This window comes from Ranitomeya imitator, chromosome 1 (assembly GCF_032444005.1).
Source record: "Ranitomeya imitator isolate aRanImi1 chromosome 1, aRanImi1.pri, whole genome shotgun sequence".
NCBI lineage: Eukaryota > Metazoa > Chordata > Amphibia > Anura > Dendrobatidae > Ranitomeya > Ranitomeya imitator.
Window position 1 is genome coordinate 916,918,147 of NC_091282.1, and position 22,141 is coordinate 916,940,287.

Here is a 22,141-nt window from a genome sequence, read left to right on the forward strand (position 1 = left end):
TATTGGCCAGTCATGTAGTATATTGCCCAGCTACGTATGTCACAGGTTAAAAAATAAACATATACTCACCTTCCGAGGGCCCCTTGTAGTTCGGTCACATGACCGTGGCGTCATGGCAGGTCCTTCTCCCATACCATCCTTGCCACCGGAACTTGCGGCTTGCATGGAGTGGTCACCGGAGAGTAGCCAGGAGCGGGAAAGGCGGCAGAAGGCGAGTATATAATGATTTTTTTTTTTATTATTATTTTTAACATTAGATGTTTTTACTATTGACACTGCATAGGCAGCATGAATAGTAAAAACTTGGTCACACAGGGATAATAGCGGCAGTAACGGAGTGAGTTACTCGCGGCATAACGCGGTCCGTTACCGCTGGCTCACTGGTGTGAGCAGTGACTGTGGGGAGTATGGAGCGGGCGCCGGGTGCTGACTGCGGGGGGAGTAGGGAGGGACTAATCGGACTGTGGCCGTCGCGGCAGCCATGACAGGTAGCTGGCGAGACCAATCAGCGACTTGGATTCCATGACAGACAGAGGCCGCGACCAATGAATATCTGTGACAAAGGACAGACAGACGGAAGTGACCCTTAGGCCGGCGTCACACAGCGTATAAAAATACGGTCCGTAATTTACGGCCGTAATACGCTGAAAAGTCCCCAAAATAGTGGTCCGTATCTCCTCCGTAGGCAGGGTGTGTCAGCGTATTTTGCGCATGGCATCCTCCGTATGTAATCAGTATGGCATCCGTACTGCGAGATTTTCTCGCAGGCTTGCAAAACCGACATACGGATATACAAAGGATCCATGTGCTCAAAGAAATAATAAAAAAAAAAAAAAAATTATATATATATATATATATATATATATATATATATATATATATATATATATATATATATATATATATTTTTTTTTTTTTTTTTTTTTTTTTTTTCATCCAGCGCGAGAGCTTAAAGGGAACCTGTCACCCCGTTTTTTCAGATTGAGATATAAATACTGTTAAATAGGGCCTGCGCTGTGCGTTACTATAGTGTATGTAGTGTACCCTGATTCCCCACCTACGCTGCGCAATACATTACCAAAGCCGCCGTTTTCGCCTGTCAATCAGGCTGGTCAGGTCGGGTGGGCGTGTTCACAGCGCTGTTTCTTCCTCAGCTTTACGTTGGTGGCGTAGTGGTGTCCGCACGTTGAGGTGACTAATCCACTGTGGGCACGTGAACAAGGAGCGCGCGATCTGCGCTATCACCCCCTGTCATTGGTGGGGGCGGCCATCTTCCTGGGGCCGCGCGTGCGCAGATGTAGTGCTCTGCTGCACGGGGCTTCAGGAAAATGGCCGCGGGATGCCGCGCGTGCGCACAAGAGATCGCGGCGGCCATTTTCCCAAAGCCGAGTATGCAAAACTGACATCCTACTAAAGGTAACTTCACACTCAGCGACGCTGCAGCGATACCGACAACGATGTCGATCGCTGCAGCGTCGCTGTTTGGTCGCCGGAGAGCTGTCACACAGACAGCTCTCCAGCGACCAACGATCCCGAGGTCCCCGGGTAACCAGGGTAAACATCGGGTTACTAAGCGCAGTGCCGCGCTTAGTAACCCGATGTTTACCCTGGTTACCAGCGTAAAAGTAAAAAAAAAAAACAAACAGTACATACTTACCTACCGCTGTCTGTCCCCGGCGCTCAGCTTCTCTGCACTCCTGCACTGGCTGTGAGCGTCGGTCAGCCGGAAAGCAGAGCGGTGACGTCACCGCTCTGCTTTCCGGCCGCTGTGCTCACAGTGAGTGCAGGAGGAGTGCAGAGAAGCTGAGCGCCGGGGACAGACAGCGGTAGGTAAGTATGTACTGTTTGTTTTTTTTTTTACTTTTACGCTGGTAACCAGGGTAAACATCGGGTTACTAAGCGCGGCACTGGGCTTAGTAACCCGATGTTTACCCTGGTTACCCGGGGACCTCGGGATCGTTGGTCGCTGGAGAGCTGTCTGTGTGACAGCTCTCCAGCGACCAAACAGCGACGCTGCAGCGATCGACATCGTTGTCGGTATCGCTGCAGCGTCGCTGAGTGTGAAGGTACCTTTAGTAGGATGTCAGTTTTTATCAATGGAATCAATTTTTTGGGGGGGGAACAAATGGACAGCTACTGAATCATTAACTACTGGTATCATAACTACACTTTTGTATATTATTTCTGACACAGCTTCATCCTGAACAAAGGAATAGTTTTCTGAAAAGTCTAAGCTTATTACTGCCTCACTCTGAGGTTTTCTGTGAGGTTATTGTAGTAGTATTCCTATTTTGGCAGAAGTTGAAAAAAAATAAATTATAATATATGTCCCCTGCGGACAACTAATCCCCTGCGGACAGGTTCACTACCATAGACAGTCTTTCTTGCCAGGTGCAATTCAGCACACTTCATCCCTACTGTAAAAAAAGAAAATATATATATATATATATATATATATATATATATATATATATATATATATATATATATATATATATATATATATATATACACACACGTAATTGTCTAAGGGGTATTTCCGTCTGTCTGTCCTGTCACGGTTATTCGTTCGCTGATTGGTCTCGGCAGCTGCCTGTCATGGCTGCCGCGACCAATCAGCGACGAACACAGTCCAATTAGTCCCTCCCCTGCACTCACTGCCCGGCGCCCGCTCCGTCATCCCGCTCACACAGGGTTAGGGCTCCTTTCCACTTGTGAGGAAAACGGACGAGTGCAATCCGATTAAAAAAAAAAAAAAAAAAAAAAAAAAATCGGATTGCACTCGGACCAATGTTATTTAATAGGTGACATTCCATCTGCGATTTTTTTCTCTGCCGAAATCGGACTGAGAAAAAAAAAAAAAAAAAAAAAAAAAACGAGACTCGCCAATGCAAGTCAATGGGTGCGAGAAAAAAAACGCATGGAATACAGACCATTTGTATTCCATCCGTTTTTTACGGATACCTTACCATTCTGTGGCACAGAACACTGTAAATAGTCCTGTAAATGACTGTATAAAAATAGTTGCAGAGAAAAAAAACTGATTGCATACGGATGTAAAAACGGATGATGCGATTAAAAATCGCATTACACTCGCATGACAATCGCACACGTTACATCCGTTTTTTCGGTCCGTAAATCGGACCGTTTTTTCCTCACACAAGTGGAAAGGGGCCCTTAATGGCAGCGGTAACGGCCCGCGGTGTAACGGACTCCGTTACCGCTGCTATTAACCCTGTGTGTCCCCAACTATTTACTATTGATGCTGCCTATGCAACATCAATAGTAAAAATATGTCATGTTAAAAATAAAAACCTGCTATACTCATCCTCCGCCGTCTTTCCAGCTCCTCGCCACGCTCCCGGGACCGCTCCATTGCAAGCGGCAGCTTCTGGTCCCGTCTCAGGGCTGGTGTGCGGCAAGGACCTGCCGTGATGTCACGGTCATGTGACCGCGACGTCATCATAGGTCCTGCTCACACCAGCCCTGGGACCGGAAGGTGCCGCTTGCAATGGAGCGGTCCCGGGAGCGTGGCGATGAGCGGGAAAGGCGGCGGATGGTAAGTATAGCAGGACTTCAACGGCCCTTCGGAAGGTGAGTATATGGTTATTTATTTTTTTAAGTCTCTATACTACGTAGCTCTGTGCTGGGCAATATATTACGTGGCTGGGCAATATACTACGTGGCTGGGCAATATACTACGTGGCTGGGCAATATACTACGTGGCTGGGCAATATACTACGTGGCTGGGCAATATACTACGTGGCTGGGCAATATACTACGTGACTGGGCAATATACTACGTGACTGGGCAATATACTACATCGCTGGGCAATATACTACGTGGACATGCATATTCTAGAATACCCGATGCGTTAATCTAGTAGGATTATAAATAGACAGGTATCTTATAGACACCTCTCCATTACTAAGCCAGTTTGATGTCACCTTACAATACAAAGGTGACATTAACCCCACAAATATTAACTCATATGCCACTGCTACAGGGCAGTGGGAAAAGAGCCATAAACTTGTATTAGCGACGGATAGCCACACATCGCAATGCGTCGGGCCGACGTACATTGTGAATTTTTGGGACGACGAGGGCAGTGGATGCAGTTTTTCGACGCATCCGCTGCCTATTCTGCAGTCCAGGGAGGAGGGGGCTGAGTTTCAGCCGTGCATGCGCGGTCGAAAATGTCAAACGCAACACACAAAAAAAAAAACATTACATTGAACTTTTTTTCTGACGTCGGTCTGCCAAAACATGACGAATCCGTCGCACAACGGACGCGACATGTGGCAATCCATCGCTAATACAAGTTTATCGGCAAAAAAACGCATCATGCGAGCACATTTGCAGGATCCGTTTTTTGCCCTAAACGACGGATTCCATAAAATTGGAAGTGTGAAAGAGGCTTAAAGGTACCGTCACACTAAGCGACGCTGCAGCGATACCGACAACGATGTCGATCGCTGCAGCGTCGCTGTTTGGTCGCTGGAGAGCTGTCACACAGACAGCTCTCCAGCGACCAACGATGCCGAACTCCCCGGGTAACCAGGGTAAACATCGGGTTACTAAGCGCAGGGCCACGCTTAGTAACCCGATGTTTACCCTGGTTACCGTTGTAAGTGTAAAAAAAAAAAAAAAAAAAAAAACACTACATACTTACATTCCCGGTGTCTGGTCATATCCCTCGCCTTCAGCTTCCCGCACTGACTGAGCGCCGACCGTAAAGTACAGCGGTGACGTCACCGCTGCACAGCGTGCTTTACGGCCGGCCGGCGCTCACCAGTCAGTGCGGGAAGCTGACGGCGAGGGACATGACCAGACACTGGGAATGTAAGTATGTAGTGTTTGTTTTTTTACATTTACAATGGTAACCAGGGTAAACATCGGGTTACTAAGCGTGGCCCTGCGCTTAGTAACCCGATATTTACCCTGGTTACCAGTGAAGACATCGCTGGATCGGCGTCACACACGCCGATTCAGCGATGTCAGCGGGAGATCCAGCGACAAAATAAAGTGCTGGACTTTCCCCAGCGACCAACGATCTCCCAGCAGGGGCCTGATCGTTGGTCGCTGTCACACATAACGATTTCCTTAACGATATCGTTGCTACGTCACAAAAAGCAACGATATCGTTAACGATATCGTTCAGTGTGACGGTACCTTAAGTGCCGGAATTGGCGCATCTTAGCGATCTCTAGATAGATCTATCGATATATCTAAACTGTTGTAAACATTCTTCAATAGAGTATGTAAAAGAAGAGGTTGGACAAGGAAATGGCATCACGTCTTTTATTTTTTGTTAAATAGTAGATCTTTATTTAGCTTACAAAAATGCATACCAAGCCGTATGAAAATCCACGTGGATTTTCAAGTGCGTCTTCTGCCAAGAGAGGAAGAATCTGGACAGAAAATTCCAGAGGATTTTTTTTTTTTTTTTTTTTTATAAATCAAAGTTTATACTGAATCTTCTCACAAAACTAGATCTCAGCCCCCCCTCCCACACACTCAAACTGTGCATGCAGGCTGAACTGCATTTTCATGGTCACACGTTCCCTTTAAGACACTGGAGGCATTTCCTTATATGCCAGTTTTGCATAGGCTAAGGTGACACTGAAGCTTTGTTGAATTAATACACATAAGTCCACATTGTGACTGTCGGACTTGCTATCACCTGAAAAAGGCAAAGTGAAACTAGTTCAGCATGTCTCAGCAACACGAATAAGGCACAGACCTCTCCGATCTGAAGCTGGCCAGACCGGGCGCCGTTTACACTGCTTTATACATTATGCGATTAGGTTCTCAGTCAAAACAGCTCTCATTCGGACATGAATAATTATTAAGCCTCAAAGCTACGTTTTTGGAGTGATCTGTTCCATTTTTCTTTTGTGTACTTCATCTATCGATTAGCCACTGTGCATTGTAACAAATGTGTACAACTACTCGGTGTGTTCTGATGGTCGTACTACGACTCAGCCTAGTCACGTCCACAGGTCCGTGTGCTCATCTACAGAGTGTAGGAGCAACCTGTAAATTGGGCCAGATGAGTGTATTCTGCAGTGTTTTTTCCATACAGACCATCGGTGTGCAAAAATACAGGTGTGCACGCAGTCGTCTGTATTGCAGCTGTAACCTCCAAGCTGTACCAGCCATAATAGCGCACGTGCAGATTCCTATGAGACCCTGCTGTATTTCCAGATGCCTCCGATTCCTGCAACGGTCACAGATTCTGTATGAAGCCAACAGAAAATAAAAGTTGTATGCTCTATTGCAGGGGTGGGCAATTAATTTTCCCGAGGGGCCACATGAGAGACCGTGACCATTGTGGAGGGCCGAACCAAAAGGCCGAAATTAATTCTGCTCAATATTAATATCAATATATTATAATTATTAAATTATTGATAATTTTACTAACTGTATAACTTAATATTGAGCAGAAGAATGCAGACATCCCCCTATATATCGTATGAGCCCTATCAGCCTCCCTATATACACTGCATGCCACCCCATGTCACACCCCATGCCCACCCAAATAGACCATACACGAACACCACCACATACCTCGGTCCCGTTCCCTGGAGCTCTGCTTCTCTCCCTGCGTCCGCTCACACGCGGATTGGTGGAGGAAGTGGCCGGAAGTCCCTTTTCAAAAAAAGGAGTCAGCGGCAGGCGCAGCAGAGTCGCGCATGGAGACAGTGAGGGAGCAGGCACGGTGCGGCCTGTGGACCTCCGATTTCCAGCCCCACGGCTGTCTCGGTCCGCGGGCCAGACAGTAATTAGAACGCAGTGAACACACACTCTCTCCAAGTATAATTTTGCGGATTTATGGCAGATCAGTAACCGGCTGTAGGCACACGTTTAGTTTTTGGTGAGGTTTTTAACCTCAGTATTTCTAAGCCAAAACCTGGAGAGGGTAAAAAGTGCAAAAGTGGTGACGTGTCTCTATTATATTTTCCCTCTGATTGTAACCCAAAGCCAGGAGTGGAACACATACTGATGTTAAATACTGAACGTGTCAACGTGGCCTTACTCATAAGTCACTATCTGTCATTAGGATTTGTAAGCCAAAATGAGGGCCTGTGTACCTCTATTATAGTAAAACAAACTGACTAATACATCTGTTCTGTGTTTGAATAAGGCCATATACGCAGACTTTACCAAGAAATTATACAAAAGTAACCTACAATTACCAGGGCCGTGGAGTCGGTAAGCAAAACCTCTGACTCCGACTCCACAGCCCTGCTGACTACAATAGGAGTAGTTTCTAATGTAAACCTCAACCGCTCTGCAGCATCAGCACCACTGCATGGAATACACCACGAAGGAGCTCATCCGCCTTACAGCTCATCCAGGTGTCCATTTTTCACATACGAGAAAGACAGATTTTTGGGATTAAAAAAAGAAATAAAAATGTATCCACCTTCTCCTTTGACAGTTCATGAAAAATTAGACCACTGATGTCATCTGAGTGCGGTCTGATTTTTTCAATAACCCATGGACTTGCAATGCTGATTTCAGACTCTTGGATCAAAAATCAGACACGGGACAGCAAAAAAAGAATCACGAACATGCGAATGACCCCACAGACCATCTCAGGCCTTACATTGCTGACAGCACTTGCTTTCAATGCTCTCATATACATGTTCTAAATGGGGAAAGCAAAGAAAGCCATCTCCAGACTTCTGACAGCAGCTTATCTTCTGTAATCACCAAAGAATCAATCATGTTGAAATCAATATGAACAATCTTTCTCCTAACATTTCTTGTCGGGGCGAGATGGAATATCTCCATACACATTGAGGCCATGTGCACACGTTCAGTATTTTTCGCGTTTTTTCGCTATAAAAACGTGATAAAAACGTGGAAAAAACGCTTACATATGCCTCCTATTAATTACAGTGTATTCCGCATTTCTAGTGCAAATGTTGCTTTTTTTCTCCGCGAAAAAAAAAACGCATTGCGGAAAAAAAAAAGCAACATGTTCATTAAAAATGCGGAATTGCGGGGATTCCGCACACCTAGGAGTGCATTAATCTGCTTACTTTCCGCATGGGGCTGTGCACACCATGCGGGAAGTAAGCAGATTATGTGCGGTTGGTACCCAGGGTGGAGGAGAGGAGACTCCTCCACGGACTGGGTACCATATAATTAGTAAAAAAAAAAAAAAAAAAAAAAAAAAAAGAATTAAAATAAAAAAATCAGTCATATACTTACCCTCTGATGGCCCCAGTGTCTTCCCGCCTCAGCGGTGCATGCTGCCGCTTCTGTTCCTATAGAATAGATGGTCTGTGTGAAGGACCTGCGATGACGTCGAGGTCCTGTGATTGGTCACGTGACCGCGACGTCATCGAAGGTCCTACACACACACACACCATCTATAGGAATGGACACCGCTGAGGAGATCGGCTGTCTGCAGGGTGAGTATAACCATTTTTTTTTAATATTTTTTATTATTTTTAAACATTCTATCTTTTACTATAGATGCGGCATAGGCAGCATCTATAGTAAAAAGTTGGTCACACTTGTCAAACACTATGTTTGACAAGTGTGACCAACCTGTCAGTCAGTTTTCCAAGCGATGCTACAGATCGCTTGGAAAACTTTAGCATTCTGCAAGCTAATTACGCTTGCAAAATGCTAAAAAAACGCGAAAAAAGACGCAAAAAAAAAAAATGCGGATTTCTTGCAGAACATTTCTGGTTTTCTTCAGGAAATTTCTGCAAGAAATCCTGACATGTGCACATACCCTAAATGGTCGACGGCCCCCCCACCGAAATCAGAAGATTAAGGCGTTGTGCATCAAACATGTAAGGGGACCGTCAGAATCTGTTCACACTGATAGGTTTCAGTTCTTCCATACAGGCAGAATAAAGTAGTGGGCTCTGCTTTCCTGTAATGAAAAAGGAAACCTTATGTACAGAGCCTTATGTACCATGCTGGCACAGAGTTCATCTCTCTGATTAGTACCCTCAGACCGTACAGCTATGGCATGACCTGAATATAAAAAAAAATAAATAAACACAAGTGTGCACCATACGCAGGTAGTGAGCAGCTCGTGAAAAAACCCTGCTGGCCACTCTGGTGTCAGTGGGTCAGGAACATGCACCACCACCTAACCTCACGTTACACTACTTGGCTTTTTAATTGCAGCACCAACAAGGAAAAGTTGTGTAACCATGAGGAAGAAGAATCACAGAATGGACAGACATGTTGATTGAAAAAAAAAAAAAAATGAAAATTAGTATCAGCACCACATGCAGGAAAACATGCACCTACACACATTGGCATGCTATTAGTAAGGTTATTAATGGGTGTCTGAGGATTGTTCTGCCATGCTGAATGAACTTGGGCAAGCAAGTCAAGATCTGGCAGCTCCGTTTGCAATTGCCAACAATGATGTCCCAGAGGTATGCGATGGAAGACAAGCTTGGAGACACTGCAGGCCATGGTAGCAGGATTAGGCCATATAGGTTTCACACAGTAGCACAGGCAACATAGGCATTGTTTTGAAAAACAGATCCTGGGACACTAGAAATGGCCATATCACTGGCAACACCTACAAAATCAAAGACCAAGCTGTTAGGTGTACCTAGAATGAAGACTGGAGGGGTTCAGCTACTATACATTATGCCACCCCACACCATAATTCCAGGTGTAGGACTGGTGTGACATTATTCCCTTCTGAAGTCCTCTTCATGGCGTGCAGTCTTCACAGATTAGAAGAATAGCACGTAGCAGGGTGGATTTGATTTAAATCTAACTGATTTAAATCACGATTTAAATCACTAGTCAGTAAGGCTTGATTTAAATCAGTGATTTAAATCAAAGTTTCTACCTAAACTAGTTCTTGCTACTTTAACATGCAAGTAGATGAAGATTTTTAGAATCACTTTTTATATTACTTTTTTCTCCCCAGTTTAATGGGTTAATCATTCATATTTGGACACCACTGTTCTGTTGTACTTAGGAAGGAGAAAAATAATCCTGACCTTAATAACAATTTAAATAGATTTATTCAACTGAAACAACAACATTACAGCATAAGTTATTTGCTTAAACAAACATCCATGTTTGTTAACTAATTTGGCTAAACAAAATATATATATATTATAAGAAACTTAGACTGTCAGCCCAGCCGACACATGAAAAACTTAAATACTACTGTCCCTGCTGTCCTCTGTAGCTCACTTGTCATCTTCATCATCATCTTCTTCTTTGTTCCTATTCATAATCTGGAAAAGAAAAACAAGCTTTCCTGCTTTATTGGGTCCCAACCGATTTCTCAATTTAGAATGAATGAGTCCAAAGGAAGAGAATATTCCTTCAACGCCTGCAGAAGAAGCTACTGCTGTTAAAAGTGAAATCATTACTTGAACAGTCTCTAAATCCAAGCGCTTAAGTGACTTCCACCAGTTTACTGGTGTGACCTTCCTTAAAATATCTTCAGCAAACATATATTTCTTGAATGGTTCCCCCTTAGCTCTGAAGTTTATTATAGTTGGCATTAAAGATGGATGATTGCTGGATATCCATGTCATAGCTAACTCCTCTTCCTCAGCACTTAGGTTTTGACCCTGATATTGGATATTGACAATATTTGCCAAAAAATTAGCTGGAGTCAGTGCTTGTCCCATTCGTTTGTTTACTGCTTGTAATTTAATTCTGTCCATGTGTAGTTCTGTTTTTAAGTGTTCACTCAGTTCCTTCCAAATTTCAACAGCATCCGCAATAAAACAGCTATTTTTCTGTATTTTGTTTAAAGCTTGAGAGATGGGTTTCAGGAAGCTCAGCATATGTTCAACATTTCTCTTAAGCCCAATGTTGAGGATTTTGGCAGTGACAGTGCCATCTATTTTATCTCGATTTTCTTCACAAAGTGTCATCAGAATAGGCCAGTTTTTGATATACTGCTCAAAACAGTCCACCACAGAGTTCCATCTAACATCTTGTGGGAGCGTTAGCTTGGTTCCACCCATCCTTTTCAGAGCTGCTGCAGCAAAATGATTATTACGGAAGTATTTAGCAATTTCAACAACATTAGCCTTTATTTCTGGAACACTTAAGTCTTTGGCTAAGAGGTGCAGCAAATGAGCACTGCAACCATATGTTATTAGCAGCTTTGTATTCCCTCCCTGCTCTTCTAAATCTCTTCTCATCTTGGATACGTTTGCAGCATTGTCAGTGACCAAACTGCGTACTAGACATTTGAATTTTTGTTCACATGTCGTTATAGCTTTTACTGCCACTTCTTGTAAGTATTCTGCTGTGTGTGCATTTCCTGACGTATCATTTGTTTGTGCAAGGAAGACTTTACCTTCTTCTGTTGTTATACAAGCACATACAATAGGATCATTGTGGACATTACTCCACCCATCAATACTTAGGTTAACAATTTTACCCTCCAGAGCTGTTGCACATTGCTCCATTTCTCTGTCATACACTTGATCCAGCAGTTTCCCTGCAACATCAGCTCTGCTGGGTGGACTGTATCCTGGTCTCAGTGACTGAACCATATTAATGAAATGTGGGTTCTCAGTCAGACGGAAAGAAGAGTTTGTTGCATAAATAAACTGGGCAATTTTTTCCTCAATCATCTCTTTTTCTAATCTGCTAGTTCTTATCACAAACCTATCTATGGTGGTTCCAGGAGGTAAAGGTTTTATCTTCCTTTTGGGTGATGGTGATATGTGGCTGTGGGTGTCTGATGATGATGCTGCTGCTGCTAATGAAGCACTATCCTGGATGGATAACTCTGAAACTGTAGAACAGGATGATGGTGATCTTGGAGGTGGATAGTTTCCAGAATCCATGAATTCCTCTAAACAAAAAAAGTCAATGCTGTTATTTTATTGTTTATACAATTTCTGCTTATTGTACACAACACATCACTGCCCCTGCCCCAAAAGGAATATTTGTTTTTCTTCATAACTGTACCAAATGACAGTAACATGCAGTAATAATAAGAAATATAATTTTTCTCACACATGACAGTTCAGTCTTTAGAAATAGGATTCAATAAAAATGTTTACCAACCTGAAGATCCTGCCTGTTCAGAAGTGTTTCTTTGGTCATCTTCATCACCGCACTTTTAATGATGTTGCCTCATTCGCGCCACCAGGCCTTGCATCTCTTTGTTGCATCGTTTGCATTTTGCACGCATGCCTGCCTTACCGATAGGCGAAGGAGCTTCATTAAAATATTCCCAAACTGGGTCTCTTTTACGGCCTGCTGCCATTATAAGGAAAGAATGTAATAAACCTCAGATCGTACACACAAACAGATCCAGACTTGTCTGTCTGTGACTATGCTGCAGTATTGTGCTCAAAGTTTCACTTTCATTTTCTTGTCTGCTTGCCCTTCCTCCTCCTCACACTTAGATTCACATTCTTCTTGTGTTGTGCAGATCTATTCCACTCCAAACAATCAGAAACATATTGTCTAACTTCTTGGACTTGGCACTGAAGGGGTTGATTCTGTATTAATAGGTTTGTAGAACAATAGGATTAAGGTCTTTTTCTCAACTCTGTTCATGTTGTAACATTTTTGCCGTGAAGAAGAGGCTGGGACCTCTGCGGAGTCAAATTCAGTTTTGAGAACTGCGTAAGTAAAACGAGCGTCTGTGATAATATAGGAGAGGAACTGCCCACTAATCCTACAGAAACCTCTGGAAGAGCATGGCATTGTGAATGTTACACATATACAGCCTTTATTCTACTGAGTTAAACAATTCAGCTTTATCTCATGATTGAAGAACCTTTGGATGGTAAAATATTTTTCTCAAAAAGCAGTTTATTGAAAAAAAATCCGATTTAAATAAAAAAAAATCCGATTTTTTGGATTTAAAAAAAAAACAAAAAAAAAAACATTGATTTTTATCCACCCTGGCACGTAATGACCCATTATGTGCCCCAAGTGAAATTAGACATTTTATACTAAGCCTAATCAAACAGCCATCGGCTGAACATCCAGCCACCGATCCAGAAGGTCATCAATGTACAGAGTAAGGCAACAATGGAGGTCTATCCTCTTCAGTGAGGAATCCCACTTTTGTCTTGCACACAATGATGGACAGATATTGGTCTACAGACCACAAAGGCAACACCTTGAAGAGGCCTTCATGAAAAAACATGAAAAAGTGTTCCAGGAATGGTTTTACAAAATTAAAATGCCAGGCCAAATGTCGCTCCTGCAACTGTAGGAAGCCGGGGTGGTGGATACTTGCCATTATGGCCTGGTGTATCTCCAGACTAGTCTCCCAGCAAGCAAATCTCAGACATCACTGGTTGATTGCAAAGAGAGCTGCCAGCAATGGGTCTTGGTGATCTGCATACACAGCACTGCATTCAGCATGGCAGAACATTCATACAAACTCAACCTCAATAATATAAATTGTGCATATTTCTGTGTGCAAGAGTTTTTTTTTTAATCATTCCCATATCAGCAACATGTCCATCCATCCTGTGATTTCCATAATGCAATTTCAATGTTGAAAAGTGTGTAATCCAGAAAGAATCCAAGAATGTAATTAAAAAAATATAAAGAAAAAAAAAAAAACGATGTGTGAAACCCTCACTTATGAAAAGTATATGCATCAACGCTGAAGACAAATCACTACTACACACAGAAGCAAACGAGTCATCCCTGTACTAAGATGCTAGACCTGCCAATGGGCATCACACTGTCGGCCTCTGAGGCTAGGTTCACATTGCGTTAGGACATTCCGGATGCGCTAACGATGTATCCCAAATTGTCTTATTTTTTGCAATCGCGTTAACGCATGGTTGCATTGCGTCGGCATGCGTTAGCAATAGAGTTCAATGCACAGCGAACGCTTCTGTCCGCAGTGCGTTCGCCGTAACGTACCCAAAAACGCGGTAGTCCACATTCGAAGGTGCATCTCAAAGTAATGGACCATCTCTAACGCATGCCGATTTTTACATGCGTTAGGATGTGTTACACCAATTGAAGTCTATGGGCACGCTAATGAATCCATTTCATAGCGTTAGTGCCGATTAGAAATGGATCCGTTAAACAGAATGCCCTAACGTGATGTGAACCTAGCCGAACTTGTGGGCATAAAACCTACAGAATGGGGGAGGGGGTAATGAGGCAGAAGTCAATTTGACCCCTCTCAAAAAGTGGTCATTAAAGGGAATCTCTCACCCCATTTTTCACCTATAAAGGTGCAGCCACCGCCATCAGGGGCTTATCTACAGCATTCTGTAATGCTGTAGATAAGCCCCCAATGTAACCTGAAAGATGAGAAAAACAAGTTAGATTATACTCACCCAGGTGCGGTCTGGTTGGATGGGCACCGCGGTCCGGGGCCTCCCATCTTCATATGATGTTGTCCTCTTTTTTGCTTCCTGTCGCAGGCGTACTGATTTGCCCTGTTGAGGGCAGAGCAAAGTACTGCAGTGCGCAGGGAAAGGTCACAGAGGCCCGGCGCCTGCGCACTGCAGTACCGTACTTTTTGCTGCCCTCAACAAAGCAACTCAGTACGCCTGCGCCGGAGCCGCGACAGGAAGCAAAGAGGACGTCATCATCGTATGAAGATGGGAGGCGCCAGACTGGACAAGGACCACCCCTGGGTGAGTAGAATATAACTTGTTTTTCTTATCTTTCAGGATACATCGGGGGCTTATCTACAGCATTACAGAATGCATTACAGAATACTGTAGACAAGCCCCTGATGGCGGTGGCCGCAGCTTATAGGCAAAAAATGAGGTGACAGGTTGACTTTAAAGTTAACATTAGTCAGACTTGGGGTAAGTGCACACAAAGTCTTATCCAGATGCATTATGCCTGAAAGACACGTGAAATTGTGCAGCAAAAACTGAAAATAATGTAGAGATGTGTAAAACCGACATTGCAGTAGTGCACGTTTAGTCTTTTCTTCCAACCACGTTTAGTCTTTTCTTCCAACCACTTTGGCAGTTGGAAACCGTGAAGCAGGTAAGAGAAGTAGTGTGTTTATAGTTTAACGCAACACAAAATAAGGAAAAAATAAATAAAAAGACACTGGTACCGCAAAAATAACAGCAAAACCACCAGCGAATCCCGCGAAGGAAAAGGCTGCTGGCTTTTTAATCTGAAACTTTTACCTAGGAAAACGTCAGCAAGTGCACCAGTGTCTGAACGCTGCACCCTCCTATAAAAGGGTTCTCCTGCTAAACAGATTTATACACCGAATAGGTAGTAAATTAATTACTGGGGTGAACTGTCACTGATCAAGCACTGCAGACAACGCGTATCCTGTGGAAATAAACTTATTTGAAGGTCCGTTACATGGGGAGATGATGGCAAAGTGAATGTTCGCTACAGTTTAATGTTCAGCGATCCAGTGACAAATGATAAGGCTACGTTCACACTAGCGTTGTGCGCCGCTGCGTCGGCGACGCAACGCACAACGCACGCAAAAACGCAGCAAAACGCACGCAAAAATGCTGCGTTTTGCGACGCATGCGTTGGTTTTTGCCGAAATTTGGACGCAAGAAAAATGCAACTTGTTGCGTTTTCTTGGTCCGACGCTAGCGGCAAAAAAGACGCATGCGTCGCACAACGCAACAAAAAAAAAAAGCATGCGTCCCCCATGTTAAATATAGGGGAGCATGACGCATGCGTCGCCGCTGCGTCGCCTGACGCAAACGAGCATAACGCTAGTGTGAACGTTACCTAATTCCTTTGTCATGGATTACATCTTTCAAGATGTAAAAGTGGCCACTGTCTGGCAGCACCAACCTTTCTATAAGTACGACGTGCTGCCAGCGAAAGATTAGAAGTATGCGAGGGAGGAGAATAAACGGTCACCCAAATAATCGCACAGCGATCACGGACGCTACACACAGACCAACTGAGCCCAACGACCACATTCAAGGAGATTTCTACTAACCCTTAACGAAAACTCATTTGCCCCTGTGGAATGAGGGGGTGTAAGGGATTTAACAAAAATTAAAAAAAAAAATAAAATAAAAAAAAACACTGTACTCCTCTACCTCAGGAGGGATGATCTCCTGCTTACGCAGATATGTTCCCGACAGAATGGCAGCATAAGTATCAGGGGCTCGTGGCAGTCATTTGGCGTCCAGTGTGGAGTTCACAGGACCCCGATCCGCGTGTCATGGAGAACAAACATGGACACCAAACCAGGGTCCCACGAATCTCGGATAAATTCTAGGGCTGACGATCGCACACTGTCAAAGCAGTGCCAAATTACTTGCACTAAGGTCAACCTACGCTTGTTACGGGCAATAGATCTGCCCTAAGGCCAACATCAGATGTCCGTGAAGCATGGACTGTCAGTGGTCTCCTCACCCAAACTCTGCAGACTCATGTGTGGGAGCTGCTAATATTGGGCCAGGAGACCAGTTGGAGCATTGAGGCCCATACGAATGAGGTCTAAAGCCCACTTACGCAGGCCAAGTCCAACGCATATACAAGCAGCAGGGTGTGCCTCCATGTCCCACGGACCATACACGTACGTTACCGGCAACAGGGCTCGCCTCCATGTCCCACGGATCACACACACACGTTACTGGCAGCAGGGTGCGCCTCCATGTCCCACGGATCACACACGCACGTTACTGGCAGCAGGGTGCGCCTCCATGTCCCACAGACCATAAACACATGTTACCAGCAGCAGGGTGCGCCTCCGTGTCCCACGGACCATACATGCACAGTACCGGCAGCAGGGTGCGCCCCCATGTCCCACAGACGCACGTTACCGGCAGCAGGGTTCGCTTCCATGTCCCAAAGACCACACAGGCACGTTACTGGCAGCAGGGTTCGCTTCCATGTCCCAAAGACCACACAGGCACGTTACTGGCAGCAGGGTGCGCCTCCATGTCCCACGGACCATACATGCACGTTACCGGCAGCAGGGTACGCCTCCATGTCCCACAGACCACACACGCACGTTACCGGCAGCAGATCCGCTCACACGGACCATACACGCACGTTACTGGCAGCAGGGTGCGCCTCCATGTCCCACAGACCACACACATGCACGTTACCGGCAGCAGATCCGCTCACACGGACCATACACGCACGTTACTGGCAGCAGGGTGCGCCTCCATGTCCCACAGACCACACACACGCACGTTACTGGCAGCAGATCCGCTCACACGGACCATACACGCACGTTACTGGCAGCAGGGTGCGCCTCCATGTCCCACGGACCATACATGCACGTTACCGGCAGCAGGGTGCGCCTCCATGTCCCACAGACCACACACGCACGTTACCGGCAGCAGATCCGCTCATACGGACCATACACGCACGTTACTGGCAGCAGGGTGCGCCTCCATGTCCCACAGACCACACACACGCACGTTACCGGCAGCAGATCCGCTCACACGGACCATACACGCACGTTACTGGCAGCAGGGTGCGCCTCCATGTCCCACAGACCACACACACGCACGTTACCGGCAGCAGATCCGCTCACACGGACCATACACGCACGTTACTGGCAGCAGGGTGCGCCTCCATGTCCCACGGACCATACATGCACGTTACCGGCAGCAGGGTGCGCCTCCATGTCCCACAGACCACACACGCACGTTACCGGCAGCAGATCCGCTCACACGGACCATACACGCACGTTACTGGCAGCAGGGTGCGCCTCCATGTCCCACAGACCACACACACGCACGTTACCGGCAGCAGATCCGCTCACACGGACCATACACGCACGTTACTGGCAGCAGGGTGCGCCTCCATGTCCCACAGACCACACACACGCACGTTACCGGCAGCAGATCCGCTCACACGGACCATACACGCACGTTACTGGCAGCAGGGTGCGCCTCCATGTCCCACGGACCATACAAGCACGTTACCGGCAGCAGGGTGCGCCTCCATGTCCCACAGACCACACACGCACGTTACCGGCAGCAGGGTGCACATCCATGTCCCACGGACCATACATGCAGGTTACAGGCAGCAGGGTGCGCCTCCATGTCCCACGGATCATGCACGCGCGTTACCGGCAGTAGATCCCGCTCACTAAGACCATACACGCACGTTACTGTCAGCAGGGTGCCCCTCTATGTCCCACGGACCATACACGCGCGTTACCGGCAGCAGATCCCGCTCACAAAGACCATACACGCACGTTACTGGAAGCAGGGTGCCCCCCCCATGTCCCACGGACCATACACGCACGTTACTGGCAGCAGATCCCGCTCCCACAGACCATACACGCACGTTACTGGAAGCAGGGTGCGCCTCCATGTCCCACAGACCACACACGCACGTTACCGGCAGCAGGGTGCGTCTCCATGTCCCACAGACCACACACGCACGTTACCGGCAGCAGATCCCACTCACACGGACCATACACGCACGTTACTGGCAGCAGATCCCGCTCCCACGGACCATACACGCACGTCACCGGCAGCAGGGTGCACCTCCATGTCCCACAGACCATACACGCACGTTACCGGCAGCAGGGTGCGTCTCCATGTCCCACAGACCACACACGCACGTTAGCGGCAGCAGATCCCACTCACACGGACCATACACGCACGTTACTGGCAGCAGATCCCGCTCCCACGGACCATACACGCACGTTACCGGCAGCAGGGTGCACCTCCATGTCCCACAGACCATACACGCACGTTACCGGCAGCAGGGTGCGTCTCCATGTCCCACAGATCACACACGCACGTTAGCGGCAGCAGATCCCACTCACACGGACCATACACGCACGTTACTGGCAGCAGATCCCGCTCCCACGGACCATACACACACGTTACCGGCAGCAGGGTGCACCTACATGTCCCACAGACCATACACGCACGTTACTGGCAGCAGATCCTGCTCACACGGACCATACACGCACGTTACTGGCAGCTGGGTGCACCTCCATGTCCCACAGAACATACACGCACGTTGCTGGCAGCAGATCCTGCTCACACGGACCATACACGCACGTTACTGGCAGCACGGTGCGCCTTCATGTCCCACGGACCATACATGCACGTTACTGGCAGCAGATCCTGCTCACACAGACCACACACGCACGTTACTGGCAGCAGGGAGCCCCATGTACTGGAACGTTACTGGCAGCAGATCCCGCTCACAAAGACCATGCACGCACGTTACGGTCAGCAGGGTGCGCCTCCATGTCCCACAGACCATACACGCACGTTACCGGCAGCAGATCCCGCTGACACGGACCACACACGCACGTTACCGGCAGCAGGGTGCCCCTCCATGTCCCACAGACCATACACACACGTTACCGACAGCAGGGTGCCCCTCCATGTCCCACGGAACATACATGCACATTACTGGCAGTAGGATATGCCCCCCATGTCACACGGACCACACATGCACATTACTGGCAGTAGGATATGCCCCCCATGTCACACGGACCACACACGCACGTTACCGGCAGCAGATCCCGCTCACACGGACCACACACGCACGTTACCGGCAGCAGATCCCGCTCACACGGACCATACACGCACGTTACCGGCAGCAGATCCCGCTCACACGGACCATACACGCACGTTACCGGCAGCAGATCCCGCTCACACGGACCATACACGCACGTTACCGGCAGCAGATCCCGCTCACACGGACCATACACGCACGTTACCGGCAGCAGATCCCGCTCACACGGACCATACACGCACGTTACCGGCAGCAGATCCCGCTCACACGGACCATACACGCACGTTACCGGCAGCAGATCCCGCTCACACGGACCATACACGCACGTTACCGGCAGCAGATCCCGCTCACACGGACCATACACGCACGTTACCGGCAGCAGATCCCGCTCACACGGACCATACACGCACGTTACCGGCAGCAGATCCCGCTCACACGGACCATACACGCACGTTACCGGCAGCAGATCCCGCTCACACGGACCATACACGCACGTTACCGGCAGCAGATCCCGCTCACACGGACCATACACGCACGTTACCGGCAGCAGATCCCGCTCACACGGACCATACACGCACGTTACCGGCAGCAGATCCCGCTCACACGGACCATACACGCACGTTACCGGCAGCAGATCCCGCTCACACGGACCATACACGCACGTTACCGGCAGCAGATCCCGCTCACACGGACCATACACGTACGTTACCGGCAGCAGATCCCGCTCACACGGACCATACACGTACGTTACCGGCAGCAGATCCCGCTCACACGGACCATACACGCACGTTACCGGCAGCAGATCCCGCTCACACGGACCATACACGCACGTTACCGGCAGCAGATCCCGCTCACACGGACCATACACGTACGTTACCGGCAGCAGATCCCGCTCACACGGACCACACACGCACGTTACCGGCAGCAGATCCCGCTCACACGGACCATACACGCACGTTACCGGCAGCAGATCCCGCTCACACGGACCATACACGCACGTTACCGGCAGCAGATCCCACTCACACGGACCATACACGCACGTCACCGGCAGCAGATCCCACTCACACGGACCATACACGCACGTTACCGGCAGCAGATCCCGCTCACACGGACCATACACGCACGTTACCGGCAGCAGATCCCGCTCACACGGACCATACACGCACGTTACCGGCAGCAGATCCCGCTCACACGGACCATACACGTACGTTACCGGCAGCAGATCCCACTCACACGGAGGCATGTGTCGCTGATGTCACAGCGCTCAGGAATGACCCGATAACTGGCGCATTGCTGGTCTGGCATCTCCCCTACACTGGCTTAGCAGGCTATTGCTCCCTGTTATCAGCCAGCGCAGGCTGGGAAGACGCTGCCCACGGGGTGTACACGGGATCACTGGCCCCAGCAGGACCATGGACAGGCACGACCCTCACACATCCCCCTACTCCCCGGGCTCCCACCTCGGACACCTCCTCCTCTTCCTCCTCGTCGTCCTGGCTGCTGCTGCTGCTGCCGCTGCTCTTGTCGCTGTCGCTGCTGCTGGCGGTGCGGCTGCTGCGGCTCCGCTTCTGCCGGCGGCTCCTGGCGGGGGGCCCGGCCCCGGTGGGTGAGGCCGGCGGGGCCCCGTGCTGTCTCCGCTGGCGCTGTTGCTTCTTCATCAGCAGCAGGTCGCACATCCTGACCAGGCCTCGGGCCGACTTGCTGAGCTCGGCCGGGGTGTCAGTGGCGGCCCGGCGGCCGGGGCTTTCCTCCTCTCCGTGCTCTGCGCTGCTCTGCTGCGGCTCCTGGGCTGGCGGTAACGGCGGCTCCATCATCATCATGTCTCCCTGGCCTCCTCCTCTCAGACACTGCGCTGCCTCTCGGGCCAGGATCTCGCGAGAGCTGTGACGTCACACACCGGATCTGCAATGAGGGAGCGTTATACGGAGGTGGTCGCTGCTGTGCTCCCTGCCTGTACTCTGCTTTATTTACCGCAGGCAGCTGCATTTATTACACGACCCTCCGCTCCCTCTGTGTATTTACACTAGCGCTGCACTCTCTGCGCGCCCCGTGCACCGGCCTCTGCCTCCGCTTCACCAGCTTCAGGCTCCGCCTCTTTAGGTCACGTGACAACCCAGTGAACGCGCGTGGATGTGGTGGGAGGTGGGGGGGCGTGCATTTTTGGGGTCAGGTGAGGAGACTCGGGGGACTTGTGCCACCTGAGGCTGCCAGCTATACCTGTGCTTCAAATAACCAATCAGAGTTTAGCTTTTATTTACTGAAGGCTGGGGAAAGTGAAAGCAACTCTGTGATTGGTTGCTAGTGTAGTAAACTTCTGGAATTGTTTTCCTTATTATTATTTATTGTTATAGCGCCATTTAATCCATGGCGCTTTACATGTAAGGAGGGGTATACATAATAAAACAAGTACAGTAATCTTGAACAATACAAGTCATAACTGGTACAGGAGGAGAGAGGACCCTGCCCGCGAAAGCTCACAATCTACAAGGGATGGGTGAGGATACAGTAGGTGAGGATAGAGCTGGCCGTGCAGCGGTTTGGTCAATCGGTGGTAGCTGCAGGTTGTAGGCTTGTCGGAAGAGGTGGGTCTTCAGGTTCTTTTTGAAGGTTTTGATTGTAGGCGAGAGTCTGATGTGTTGTGGTAGAGGGTTCCAGAGTAGGGGTGATACGCGAGAGAAATCTTGTATGTGATTGTGGGAAGAGGAGATAAGAGGGGAGTAGAGAAGGAGAT

The 22,141-nt window shown here is 48.1% G+C and overlaps 1 protein-coding gene across 5 annotated transcripts in view; it reads right to left on the reverse strand.

The window, feature by feature from the left end:
* ANKRD17 (ankyrin repeat domain 17) overlaps positions 1-21,279 on the reverse strand; it is a 163,594-nt gene extending 142,315 nt beyond the window's left edge. For 2 of the 5 annotated variants that reach the window (XM_069743523.1, XM_069743524.1), the window contains exon 1: positions 20,871-21,279. In XM_069743523.1, the coding sequence (XP_069599624.1) occupies positions 20,871-21,230 (360 nt within the window). In that variant the 5' untranslated portion in view covers positions 21,231-21,279. The remainder of the gene's footprint in view (positions 1-20,870) is intronic. The other 3 variants (XM_069743528.1, XM_069743522.1, XM_069743525.1) reach the window with 2 other exon arrangements.
* Positions 21,280-22,141: the final 862 nt, after the last annotated feature.